This window comes from Antrostomus carolinensis, unplaced genomic scaffold (genome assembly GCF_000700745.2).
Source record: "Antrostomus carolinensis isolate BGI_N321 unplaced genomic scaffold, ASM70074v2 scaffold11392, whole genome shotgun sequence".
In the NCBI taxonomy this organism is placed as follows: domain Eukaryota; kingdom Metazoa; phylum Chordata; class Aves; order Caprimulgiformes; family Caprimulgidae; genus Antrostomus; species Antrostomus carolinensis.
Genome location: NW_010298966.1, coordinates 1 through 14,054, shown reverse-complemented (window position 1 = coordinate 14,054; position 14,054 = coordinate 1). Strand labels below are relative to the sequence as shown.

The 14,054-nt window shown below is 48.7% G+C and overlaps 1 protein-coding gene across 1 annotated transcript; it reads right to left on the bottom strand.

The window, feature by feature from the left end:
- LOC104518555 (nuclear receptor-binding protein) lies at window positions 1–5,882 on the bottom strand. Its single transcript, XM_010162625.1, has 11 exons — window positions 5,803–5,882; window positions 5,474–5,532; window positions 4,256–4,354; window positions 4,048–4,180; window positions 3,680–3,782; window positions 1,979–2,029; window positions 1,738–1,873; window positions 1,607–1,660; window positions 801–864; window positions 660–715; window positions 1–511 (listed from the first exon to the last, which is right to left on the bottom strand). Exons 2-11 carry the CDS (start codon window positions 5,486–5,488, stop codon window positions 413–415), a joined length of 810 nt encoding a protein of 269 aa, XP_010160927.1. The 5' UTR covers window positions 5,489–5,532; window positions 5,803–5,882; the 3' UTR covers window positions 1–412.
- Between the last annotated feature and the right edge of the window lie 8,172 nt (window positions 5,883–14,054).

Here is a 14,054-nt window from a genome sequence, read left to right as displayed (position 1 = left end):
CTCCCCCTGCTTACCTTTAAATTAAAAAAAACCAAACAAACCAAAACAAACAAAAAAAGGAAAACAAGAAAGAAAAAACACATTTCTGTGCTGTGCAAAAGACATTTTGTACAATTCAAACAGAACAAACTCCATGCACATGAACGGGGTGACAGAGCACCCCGAGCCAGGACCCGGCTGCTCGGCCCCACCTGGCAAAATCCCAACAAAAACAGGGCCGGAAATAATACTGATGCGCAAAGTCCCCTTTAATAGGCGGGCAGGGAGGATTGTCGCTGAGCCCAGCCAGGCACATGCAGGAGGAGCTTCCAAGCACTGCAGCTGGGGTCTTGCTGATGCCCTACAGTGATGACAGACAGAGAAGGGGTCGCAGGCAACAAAGCCGCGCTGGCCGCCTGGGAGCCGCGGGCTGCTAAGAGGACACAGTCACTGCGGTCAGGGCTCCGTTCCGGGTGTAGTAGAACTTGCTGAATGCCTCTTCAAGTAAACAGGTAAGTCTGCTCTGGTCAGCCTGGGGGGAACAAGCTGCAGTGAGGGGCAAGCCCAGTCTGTATTTCTCCTCCCTCCTCAGCTAGAAAAGGAGTGATCTAGCCTAAACCATTTCAGTTTGAGAAAAGAATGCAGACCTGTACCCCCACCTGAGCCCCAGGCCTGCTTACCTCACTGATGAATCCAAGCTGGACCAGTTCAGCTGCCAGCTCCTGGATGTTGTCATCTGCAACACAGGGACAGGTCTAAGTCCCAGGTCTGAGCACACCACTGCCCTCAGTGCACCAGAGCATGGGAGGAAAGGTACTTACTGGGCTGCAGGTCACAGCTCAAATGTCGATTCAACTTGTCTTCCAGTTTCAGCAGCAGTGTTAACTGCAAGGTAGATAAGTTCTCATGAGGGACTGCACGGTGGCCACAGCCAGCCAGGAGCATCCCCAGAAATCCCCATCAGGAGAGGAGCCCCTCTCCTCCAGAGCCCCACAGGAGTCTAACAGAACCACCACATCCAGTTCCATTCCCAACCACAGCCAGCAGCACCCTCCTGCCGAGGAGGCCTCAATCTGGGGGTGGGCTGAAAACATTTGCTACAGAATCACCTCAACTGGAAAAGCCCTTGAAGCTCATGGAGTCCAACCATGAACCCAACACTGACAAGTCCCCAACTAACCCATGTCCCTCAGCACTATATCTACACGACTCTTCAATCCCTCCAGGGATGGGGACTCCACCACTGCCCTGGGCAACCCCTTCCAATGCCTCAGAACCCTTTCAGCAAAGAAATTCTTCCTCACATCCCATCTCAACTGCCCTGGACACAACTTCAGCCCATTTCTCTTGTCCTGTCCCTTGGTCCTTGGTTGGACAGACTCTCCCCACCCTTCTCCAAAGGACTTGGACAGAGCCAGAAGGTCTCCCCTCAGCCTCTCTTTCTCCAGGAGCCAGGTCAGCCACAGGCACAGTCTGGATCTGGCTCTGGGCCCCAGAGGTTGCAGCTGTGGCAGCAGAGGGTGACACCAGGCACCAGCAGCACATCAGCACGCTGGAGCCACGTGCTCTGCACAGCCGCCCTGGTACACTCCCACACAGCAGGCTCAGCCAGAAGCTGGGAACGTACATGGTGCTTCACTCCCTCCTCTACAGACTCAATGTTGCACTGCATCAGCACCACCTGCAACAGAAGCAGAGACATCCCGTGAGTCCCTGCTCCCCAGACAGCTGGGGAGGAACGGAGCTCCCGGCTCTCACCTTGCGAGTCTCCACCTCAGCAGGCTCTGGAGTCGGGGTTTTCACTGATGGTGGAGCAATGGGAGATTTCACCACGACCTGCTGGGGCTGCTGGGGTCGCGGCATCCCAAAAGCTGTGAGCGGGTAGATACCATTCCTGCAAGGGAGGAGCAGGGTCTCAGGTTATGCCCTTCTGAAATTTTTCCAGTCTCACACACAGTTAAAGTTGCCCTTTTAAAAAAAACCCCCAAACCCCTCTTACCTTACATCCTCCAGGAACTTGTCCAGCTCCAATGCTGGAGATTGTGAGAAGCTGGGGGGGACGGGGGGGAGAGGGAAAGGAAGAAAAGAAAAAAAGTACTGAGGTGAGAAGTCATCTAACAGAACAATGCACTCAAGTCTCTTCAGATGCCATTTAAAATCCCTGTGTCCTGGCTGTGTGCAGGATGAGTATGGACAGAGGCACCCAAGGCAAGACAGACTCCAACCTTCCTGGACATGAGGCAACTTTCACAGGAGCTAAGGACAAGGCAACACTTAATTATGGCAGAACAGGTATCACTTCCCTGTAGAGTTGTCCAACGCAAACAATCATTTGGAAGCTAGCCCAGTAGCACCATGTTCCTAGCAAGGTTTTTTGAAGGACATCTGTTACACCAGACCCATGAAGCCTGTGTCCCATCTCCAGAAGGGCAAGGGCACTCAGCAGTGCAGAGGCAAGAACCTCAGCAGCAGCTGATGGCACAGGATGACCAACCAACACCAGATCACTCCAGAAACTAGAAACTACACCTCAGGATTTAATGCCCTGCCCAAATACTTCTCACAGGAGTTCAGTAACTTTTCTTCTCTCTGTACTTTCTTTCCCAGATTGCTCATTCCACTGGATGGCTTCTTAATGTAGAGTCTCAGAGAAAGTCTTCCTTTTCCAACATCTCTGAGGTACTACAATACCAAAAAGCAAGTCCCAAGCTGGCATATGCCAGTTAGCCAATTCTCTGCAGACTGAAGTGAGGTATGTGTAAAGAACCTCTCTTGCACAGCTTTGGCTATTCACTCTTTATCCTCTATTTTGAACTTTTAATTAACAAAAAACATTCCAAAGGGAATTCAGTACTATTAATTAGTGCTATGAAGATCAGAATGCCAGTTTTTAGAAAGGTCTGTAAGGCTCAGAGAGCTTCTCAAATGAACAGTGATTTTTTTTTTTTTTTTTCCTTGTGATGTTGATTACTTTTGTTCAGTAGCTTGAGCATCCCAGAATGCTGGGCTACCCTGGAAGCATTCCAGGGCCCTGGGCCCCGACCCAGGGCCTTTTCTGGAAATACAGTATCCACATCTTACAGTCCTTTCAGCTAACTCCTCAACTAGCTGAGCTTCAGTATCCAAAATTTAACATCACTTTTGGGCACTCTACTTGCTCCACACACACTACGGTCACTCACTTAGGAGTCACCTCTCTAGTTTGAGTGGCAGCTGCCCAGAACAGCCCTTCCCCTGGCACCTTGTCGAATGAGCTGCACCATTAAGAAAACAGCGAGGAACCATTTGTCCAACATGTTGGGCTCCACTTGACAAGCCCGTGACTGGTCCCAGTCACTTGCCCAAACCGTTCAGCCAGGTTGTGCTAAGGATTGTTACAACTATGGTGTGTTTATTTCCCACCTCCCTGTCTGGGGAACAAGTCACATCTCAGCTGTATGGAATCCGTTCACAGAACATGGGTGCAAGGTCTTCTTCAAGGAGTTACCTCCACAGCATTTTTGGTGCCCTGGAGGAGAGCGAATGCTCCTTCACCAACAGCTCCATCAGCTCCTTTTTGTTTCCCAGTTAGTGGTGAAATACTCACACTAACTTGAAGGGAAGAGTCCCAGGCAGATCCCTCAGTGCTCACCCCAGTGCCCTGGCCCCTGTTCCACACATGCCTGAGCAGCCCCCTCCAAGCCAACCACAGGGTACTCACATCATCTTGACTCCTTCCCTGTCCACATGATTAATCTCTGCCAACACCGCACTCATGTCAAGGTTTTTGGTCATTTCTTCTAAAGCATTCTCAGGAATCATATCTATTTAAAAAAAAAAAAAAAAGTTAGACCTGAACAACTGTAATTTCTTTCCAACCTAAGAAAAGCAGTAAGAAACCCAGAGGCTGTTCAACTGCCATGCCAGTCAGCGCAGGCAGGGCACCGTACTCCTCCAGCTCTGCTTCACAAGGCCCTGGCCCCTGCCTGTTAAGAGCAGCAGGAACATCTTTTCCAGGATGCCAGCCGGGCTGACAATAGTGAAGCTTTGCAGAACGTGAGGTGCAGCACCTGGGGACTCCATACTCACGCTGATGTCCAACGATACAGTGAGCAGCCAGCAGCTTCAGTGATGGCACCTCAAACAATGCCTGATGAAAAAGGAGCTCCCGAGCAGTGGGACGCTTGCCAGGGTCCTGTTCTAAACACTTCTGAATGAACTCCTGAAAGAGAAACGTTGCATGAGACCACGTGCAGCGCCAGCATGTCTGCAGGGGTGCGGATCTGTCCTCACTCACCCTCTGCAGGGGGTCCTCCAGCAGCTGGATGGCACTGTTAATGGCCTCCTGGGGCACGTAAGATGACTCTCCATTACCCTGTATTTCCAGCACCGCCATCTGCAAACACAGAGCAGCGCATCAGGCTTCACTGAGAATTACTGACTGCATCGAACAGAGCTCAAGACCACCACTGCTAAGCACGAGATCACAGCAGCCAAGTTGTTTGGTGCTATTTAAGGCCACGGTTTGCAGAGGCAGAGAGAGAACAGCTGCCTCATTGCTATAGCTTGTTTCTAGCACCCTAACAGATTGCCAGGGAGACCTGAAAGCTACACCAGCATCACCCTAGACAGTAAGTATTCTCCATTTTGAATCTCATGATCCACTGGCCTGTATTTCTCCCTGATAATTACTATCCTCTAATGAAGCAGTAACTGGATCACTGCCAGAATCTGACAGTGTCCCTCCTGGCTGTATGAATAGCTCTGTATTACAGGCAGAAAACCGAGGACACTGTGCCATCCAGAACTGGCTCCAGCCAACACATACACAAATTCCCAGCTAGGAAAGGCTGGCAAAAGATCCCAGACAACGTCTTCAGATTCAACTCAAGTTTTGATCCCTAGAAGTTGTGTGCTTCCACAGTTCTCTTTCTCCTCCACTTACAGGATGTACAGCATAGGCTCAGAATTCTTTGTGTTGGCTCTTTCTGACAATTCTTTCCAGAAAATACTCTGACAACTCCCAGTTCCTAGACTTGGGCCTACTGATTGCAAGGACAGAGGAACCACTAAGCTGCTAAGATCAGGTATGTCAGACTTGCACCTGACTGCAACCAGGCAGGGACAGGCTGTCCCAGAAAGGTTACAGACTACATCTGTCCTCTCCTCCAGATACCACAGGAAGGACAGGTACTCCCCAGAAGGGGAGCTTTGTTCTCCATGTGCATTAAGAAGAGTTTGCAGCAGTGACTGTTCCCACCAGCCAGTGGGTCAGACTTCAGAACTGGCCAAGACCTGCAGAGTAATGAATTACACATCAGGAATTTCAGAAAGAACTACACTTCTGAGCTAGTTACTTCTGAGTAAAGCATTAGTGGCAGCCTTGATAGAGAACCCTCCCAGGCAAAGTGCATTTGGCTCAGAGAACCACCCGTAACCACAGCATCTCCACAGAGCCATCTCCTTCCCTCAAATTCATTCTCTCTGTCCCATAGCCAAAGCGTTCCACACTCACCTCCAGTGCACACATCCCAAAGGAGTAAATGTCCACAGCAGTGGTGACGTTGGCAACTTCTGTAACACAGAAATAACACTCTGATGAGTCCATCCCTGCATTCAGCAACACCAGCAGGACCACCTCTGTGCCACGCTATAACTCTGCAGCCTCTCTCCCTCCTCTGCTATCAAAATACAGAGGAGTTGGAGCACTTAAGTAGGTAAATAACTCAAAACTGTTAACGTGACACCTGTCACGAGCCTGCAGCTGAAAACAAGATGCAGAACAGCTCGGAAGCATTAGCAAGGCGAACAAAACCCAGGCCTGCAGCTGCAGCCACACTGTACCTCCATATTCCGGGGCAAAGAAGTGCAGGTTCTTCTGCTCCTCACGACAGGTCTTCACGTGGTTGTTAATCGTGTCCGGTGCCACTAGAAGAAAATAACAAGTGCTTAGGACACAGGAAATAATAGTCCATCCCTGAACAAGATCCCAGGGAACACATGCAGCCTCAGGGCTCTCTGGTGCCCAAAGGGGCAGCACAATGGAGTTAAGTTGGTCCATCATCACTCCCTCATCTCAGGGATATATTTCTCTATTGTTTCCTTGGCTGCAGATCGACTAAGGCAGCTTAGCATTATGCTCCAAGAGCAAACCTGGAGACCACAGTTTCTGGTGAATGGGAAGACAAGCTGGGAAGGACTCCCCATTCAAGCCCAGGTCCTGAAAGCACCTAACTTAAATCACCTACAGCATTTGTCACAAGCAACTCGACTACACCAGAAGCCCTAGGAACAGCCAGAGATGCCAAGATCACCGCAATTAGTCACCACCTCAGGGGGTCTAGGAGAGGGATAGACCTACAAGGAAACCCTTCCACTATTAGCAGGGCACTGGTGCCAGAGTGCCTCAAGATGAAAGTCAAGTAAAGCTGCTGAATGAGGAGAGAGGAGCACCCTGACAGCAGCCAGCACCTCCACAGCACCAACCACCAACCACTCAGAGCTGCAGGGAGGGAATAACTCCAGCCACAAGAACAAGCAGCAGAACACAGGTATGGATCCCCCATAACAGATAGGCCTTTGGGACAGCCACCTCTGAAGAGATTGCAAACAGCTCTCTAAAACTAAGCAGCTGGTTCCATCAGGGAGAAACACTGAGGCAGGCAGGGAGCCACCATCCCATCTGAAGCTCTGCTTCCACCCTTGAACATACCCAGTCTCAGGCCCCTCTCCCACTTTGTCAACCTCCTGGACAACCTCCTGTACTGCTGCATCGTGGACTTAGATGGGACATGCCAAACCATTTGTATTTTTCCAAGTGTTCCTGGATTAGGGCAGGACACACCAAAGAGGATTCCCAGTTGAATGAGACTGAACTAGTTCCCAGCCTCAGAAAAAAAGATGTTTTTTGGCTCTTGTCAGACAAGAAGGATCTTCCTTCACAGCTCAGCCTTGCTGTGTGGCACATATCAAACCAAACCCTTCTTGTTCAAGCACTGTAAACAGCATTTGCTCTAATGACCAGCATCCACTTTCCCAACCAACCGTTCATGAGTAGTTTGCTGCTTTTTGTTCTCCTGCTAGCTCTTCCCTTGGGAGTCCAGTAAGATTACTTCATTCCTAGTGCTTACCCATTTCCAGACACCACCAGGTCCTCCCAACTTCACAGCATGAGGCAAAGTAAGCTAAATTCTTTCTCTTCCTCTTAAGACCCTCTCTGGGTTTTCCCAGTGACACTGACTCCTTTAGATGAGCTCCAACCAGGGCCATGCACAATCACACCAATCCTCTCTACTGGGGACTCTGCCCCAATGGATCTAAACATTGCACACGAGGAAAGTGGGTCAAGTTCCTCCCTTGAGCAGCTAGCTAGGAGACACCAGATCCTCCTCAGTTCCCAGATGATGAACTCTATGGACTTTTGTGCAGCTTTGCATTTTGCACTCTCGAGTGAGTTAAAACTGGAATGTGTCCAGTCTTCTAATGTCTTTCCCGTGCTCCTGGAGGATATCCTGACCTACCTCAACATCACACACTCCCCACGTTTTTATTAACAGCCGCAGCATTAACGAGATCAGTGCCTGAGGGACTCCAAACCCCTCCAGTGGGCAGCCCCTTTTAGCTACTACCCCTTCACTGCGCCTTCAGCCAGTGCCCGACTGCACAGACAGGGCAAATCACCCCAGGTTTGTCCAGCACAACAGGTTCTCGTATCTGGCCTTCTAGAGGTTCCCAGACATCCACAGAGGAGAATTTCTGTTCATTTTCCCCGCTGCGTCTGTCTGGTCTACAGGTGGCTGCTAAGAGAGGAGGGGCTACGTCAGGTCCTCTCCACTTCTCCAGCAGCTGGATTTCCTCATCATTACTGCTCTTTCCAGTTTCCTTTCTGGAAATCAAGATGAGGTTTAACAGCACAGGCCCCTCCTCCCTCTAAGTAATTTATTCTTTTCTACTCAAAAGAACAATTCACCACTGTAAAAACAAACAGTTTAATACTGTCAAATGAGGTTTTGCCTTCTTTAAAAAAAACCCAACACCAAAACCAAACCAAATGACATACCACACACACCACCACTCACGACTTTCGGAACTTCGGCTGGAGACTTGCAGGAACTAAAAATAATTTCTCCTAAATGTATAGTGTATGACTGGTGGGCAGTCTACTCCCAGATAAGGGGTGGCGATAAGGACAGCTACAGCCCTAGGAAGGACCTGAGGCTGATCACATCCAGAAGTGCAGTATTGCTGCAGATGCACAGTCGCCTGAACACTGTGAAGCTTTTGATCAAGAACAGATTTTTCCTCAGAGCAACCAATACCGTTAAGATTCTGGCATTCCCCCGAGGCCTAGGCTGTAATGCAACCACAGGATCTCACTGATCCCAAACGTGTTTGTTCCCTGTCTACAAGAATTATTACTTTATCCCAATTTTTACGGAACAGAGTGTTTAAGACTTCAGAAACCCTTCTTCTCTGAAGTCTGTTTTTTACTTTTTTAATGGAATGCTGGATGTCTTTGTGCAGCATGCAGTGTACATGAACTATCAAAAGGTGTTTTTGTGAACACTGCTAACCATCTATTGCATGCATGACAGCCTCTAACTACCAGGAACTAACCAGGCAATCTGGGGATATAAAATAAGACTTATTAAAAGTAAACAGGAACCCAACACCCATCTTCACCTACACAGTTCTGTACAGTCAAAGGTCTGGCACCCACCACCAAGATCCCGCGCATGACTGAGCCGCTGCCAGGGCCTCGCCGCTGTCCGGCCAGGGCCTCACCCCTGGAGAAGGGCAGAGGCATCGAGGTCTGTCTGGAGAGAGAGGCACTGCATCAGCAGCGACAGCCTTGCAGAAATTCAGCACGTGCCATCGAGCCTTGGACCAATGTCCTCATGCAAGAACTCTGGCACGGTACTACCCAAGACAACACTGTGGTGCCAAATGTGGAGCAGAATCAGCCAAGCATAAAGTCATCTCCCAAATTATGGTCTGATAAGCTTCATTTTCCAATGTGTCTTTAAATACTGTTACTACCAGGTGTTGGACAGCAAGGGCCAGTTCACTGTCCAGCCACTCTGTCCTTTGCTGCTGGGCCCTGTTTAAGAACAGCAAAAGGCAGAAATCCATCACAAAAAGGCGTTACCGACAGAATCCTTCGCCAGTGATGTAACATGGGCACTGCCATACCAGAAAGGCAAGTACAGTGGAATCCTAGCCCAACCTCTATCTATAACAGTTGTCTACACCTCATTAAGGACTTGATAATAAGCTTCTCTGTGTCCAGGTCCTATGGATGTTCTACAGTAGCACCAGCATTTCTGGAGAGAGCTGGGCTTGCACTCTGTGTGGGAACGTCCAACTCAGGCAGTTTTGAATCTGCTGTTGTAGGTCATCCAGGGACCTGCCTCCTCCAATATTCTGGTTCTTGTGCCTCCAGACTTGGAGAGTCCTCCTGGAACTCCTCAATGTGTTGTTCTATCACTGTTGCAGAGACTGGCTCTGCAGCTGGGTTTGATTAGCCACGTTTAGCTAAGCCTTTTTTCTGTTCTAGCTTTTGTATCATGGCTCACGTGCAACTCGGCTGGAAGTCCTGTGTATAACCTTGCTCTGTTATTGCAAAGCTGAAGCAATGTAAAAATAGAGCCATGGTGCAGGACTATCAGATTCTTCACTGTATAACTCAGAGCTCAGCAGAGGTGGCCTTGCCAGACACACCATCTGTTCCATTCAGCACTGTGACAGCAACAACCCACCACTGAAGTCACCTCTGAAAAACTCACTGCAAGCACGTTAAACAAGGCAGCCAAAAGTGCTGTTACACCTCATGACGGTATTTTAGAAGCTGGGAGAAGAAGCTTTGGTTTTGGTCTAGTGTAGTTGCTACTGTAGGTCCATCACCTTGGTGTGCAAGCCACTTAGCATAGAGACTTGAGAGGAGCTTCACCTGAGTGCACATTTCAAAACACACTCAACTGTACCAGGTAAGAATACACACTTGAAGGTGCCTCTGACACAAGCTCTTCTGACTGATTTGCACGTGCTCACTACCTGCCATCCACTCATAGATCTAGTGATGACTCTTAATTCTGTGAATGATCAGATGCATGAAGGCTGAGGACAGTTATGTTACACAAGACAAACAGCGAAGGTCAAAAAGGAAAGCCCAATCAACAGTGTGAACGATGAATACGCCTTTCTTAGTGACAGAGAAGATGACAGCAAGGGGCAGATTACAAGACACAGCACCACATGACTGATCAGACTGGTAGCAATTAGAAAAGCAAAGATGAATTCTAGAAAAGGATTCAACCAAATATGGTGTCCATGCAGGGCAGATGACAGGAAGAGATGTGGAGTACAGCAGAAGGGAGGATAAGCAACTTGCCTTTGGCAAGCTGAACTCAATCTGACAATAAAAGCATGAAGAGAAATAATCAGCATTACTACAGGAGCACGCAGAGCTTGCTAGACTTCTCAAACACTCAAGGCCACGCTAAAGCAAAGAGCTCACCAGGGTAAATAGGCAGCTCATCAGAGTGCCCGTCAGTCACTAGGAGTGTCAGCCAAGAACTCACTTGGTGGTATTGCTGCCCAGCTGTCACCAGTGGCAGGTTTTAGCAGAGATGCCCAATCACACGGTGACTTGCCCTTTGAAACACTACATACTGCAGAAGACATTTTCCTCTTGTCCTGTGTCCCATTTCCCAACCCACACCCGCCTTTGTTCCTCATTCAACGCTTGCACGTAGGAAAGAGTCTGCCCAACAGTCCTTCCTTTCCTCCTGAAGCCACCACTGAACCACTTGGTCTCTTGCAAGTGCTTCAGCATTCTCCAAAGCAAGAGTATATTACTGTACTCTTGTAGTAAAACACTCAAGTACACTGCACTCCAGACTTTGGTAGGCTTAGAAAGGAGAGGAAAACAAGACGACAGCGAGAAGGATCAACAACTAACCTTTAAGATTAGTCCCAGGATTGCTATGCAACCCAGCAACACTGGATGATTAACCACCTTACCTAGGCTGCACCAGACCTGCACCACAGGGACCCAAAAATAATCAACTAGAAGCAACACTATCTGTTTGCATCTATAAAGGGATGTCCACAGGGCCAGGATAGCTATGAGGCCACATTATTATCCCCTGCACTCAAGACATTTTCACTACTGCAAAAGGGTGTAAGACTGCACAAAACCAAGACATTTCAGAGTTCACTTCATTGGCACACCAGGATGAAAACTACCTTTTGACTAGGGAGGGAAAAGCCTGGAAAATAAGCAACTAGGAAGCTACTGGAAACAAAAAGAAGCACAGAGTCATTAAACACTGAGTCAACCAGGAAGAGCAGCAGCAGATTTAAGCTGACCACAGAATGCAAGCACCCCACAGCCCTGCAGATCTGTATCAGGGACTGTAAACAGTGTCTGCAAAGTTATTTGCAACCCAGATCTGACCCAAAGTCACCGGAAACAAGAGGATTTTATTATTTTTAACAGTTGAATATTTAATGAGATGAAGGGGCAAAGAAGTTCAGTACATGAAAGGTTCAGTAGGAACAGTGAGCAGTGTCAGGTAACAGCCCCCCAGCTGATGGCATCCGTGTTCATTCTCACCACAGCCATGGACACTGCTTCCGAGAAGAGTAACTGACCTCTCTTAAAACCTTCCCCACGTTTGACTGCACGGAAAATACCACTGGAGCAGAAGCCGTGGTACTTGCAACAGAGAGCTGATATCACACAAAAATTCACGTCCTGTAAGAGAGGCATCCTTCTCCGCAGAAATTAATATAGAATCATGAAATCATGGGACGGTTCAGGTGGGAAAGAACCTCTGTAAGTCACCTTGTCTAACCCCCCTGTTCAAGCAGGGACACCCAGAGCCGGCTGCCCAGAACCATGTCCAGACAGCTTCTGAACAGCTCCAAGGACAGAGACTCCAATACCCACCCGGGCAACCTGTGCCTGTGTCACCCTCAGACTGAAAGTGTTTCTCGGTGTCCAGAGGGACCCTCTCATGGCCCCATTTCTCCCTGTTGCCTCTGGTCCTGGCACTGGGCACCACTGAGAAGAGCCTGCTCCATCCTCTTGGTACCCTCCCTGCAGGTATTTACAGACATGGATTGAATCCCCCGGAGCCTGCTCTGCTCCAGGCTGAGCAGTCCCAGCTCTCTCAGCCTCTCCTCATAGCAGAGATCCTCCAGTTCTTCAGCATCTCAGTGGCCTCTCGCTGGACTCTCTACAGTCTGTCCATGTCTTGTACTGGGGAGCCCAGCACTAGACCCAGCACTCCAGGGGTGGCCTCACAGCCCTGAGCAGAGGAAGCATCTCCTCCTCCTTCCACCTGCTGGCAATATTTTGCCAAACACAGCCCAGGATATCATTAACCTTCTTTGTGGCAAGGGAACATTGTTGGCTCATGTAAATATGAAGGCAAACAAAAGAATGATGGGAAGGAAAACGATCATACCATGTCAGATTCCTTGTGAAGTGGTGGGTGATATTTTTATGTTAAAGTTAAAAAAAGCTCTGAGAGTTTTAAACCAACATGTTTGACCACATCCATTACATGGAAGTGGAAAGTGGGAGTAGGCAGAGCAGGAAATGCAAGACCATAAACACAAGAGCAGACAAAAAGGACCTGTAAGATAAGCACTTGTCAATCCTGGCTGCAAGCAGGTTCTCAAGCAGAGACTTAGAACTTGACCTGGAGCAGTTCACGATACAAACAGCTTCATTCCGAACAAAGAGTGTGGGGAGATTTGAAATCTGCACACAAAACCTACGGGCAAACACCAGCTTGGCTTGCATCTCCTGACTGCAATACAGCATTGATATCAGAAAGATGAAGGGGCAGCAGGACTGTCGTTCTGGCTCAGTTCTTTCACAACCAAAATGGCAGGGCACTAATTAACTGCAGTGCTTCACATCACAGTGCAAGAATTACAGGCAATAAGAAAAACAAGACATTCACCAAAATGCTGTGGCCTGAGCTGCTCTGGGGAAATCTTTTACTCCCAGAGGGACGTACACTGAAAAACAAAGCCCTCAGAAACAGGACTATCGAAGTTATTTTATGTTCTGAGCAGCTCTGCTTAACCAAAATTTGGATTGAAGCAGTATAAATGCATATTCAATTAAAATGCAATTAGGGTCCATAAGTTTTAGTATTTAAAGTTTAACTTTCCTGAATTTCAGACTTCACATCTCTGATTATTGTTGTTTCACAACATGCTGAAGTGAAGCTGCACAAATTACCTTGGAAGACTTGACAAACATAAAAGCTCAGTCCTTGAAAGCATAAGCCAGAGAGAAAACACTACTCAACCTACACGCCTCAAGGCCCAAATCACAAAATCCAGGTTGCCCAGGACCACGTGTGGTTCGGTTTTGAGTATCTCCAGGGAAGAATATTCCACAACCTTTCTGGGAAACCTGTTCTAGGGTTTGACTATCCTCAGAGCAAAAAAGGGTATTCTTGTGTTAGATGGAACTTGATGTATTTCACTTCGTGCCCATTGCCTCTTGTCCTGTCAGTGGGCACTACAGAGAAGAGACTGGCTCCCTCCTCTTCATTCTCTCCCATCAGGTATTTATACATATTGAAATGATCCCCTTGAACCTTCTCCTCTTGAGGCCAAACAGTTTCAACTCTCAGCCTCTCCTCATAGGCAGAGATGCTCCAGTCCCTTAACTGTCTTTGTGGCCCTGTGCAGGACTTGCTCCAGTAAGTCAGTATCTTTCTTGTACTGTGCACCTCAGATCCAGAGACAGCACTCCAGATGTATCACCAGTGCTGAAAGGAGAAGGATCACCTCCCTCAAGCTGCTTCCCAACACAGCCCAAGATGCAGTTGGCTGCCTTTGTTGTCAGGGTATGTTGCGGGCTCATGGTCAGCTTGCTGTCCTCCAGGACCCCAAGGTCCTGATCTGCAGAGCTGGTTTCCAGGAAGTTAACTCTGAGCATGTCCTGGTACATGGGGTTATTCCTGCCCAGCTGCAGGACTTCACATTTCTCCTCGATGAACCTCTGTCCTGGTTTATAGCTGGGCCAGGGCTGGTTTCTGTTCCGCAGCTGGAACAGCGCTGGGGTT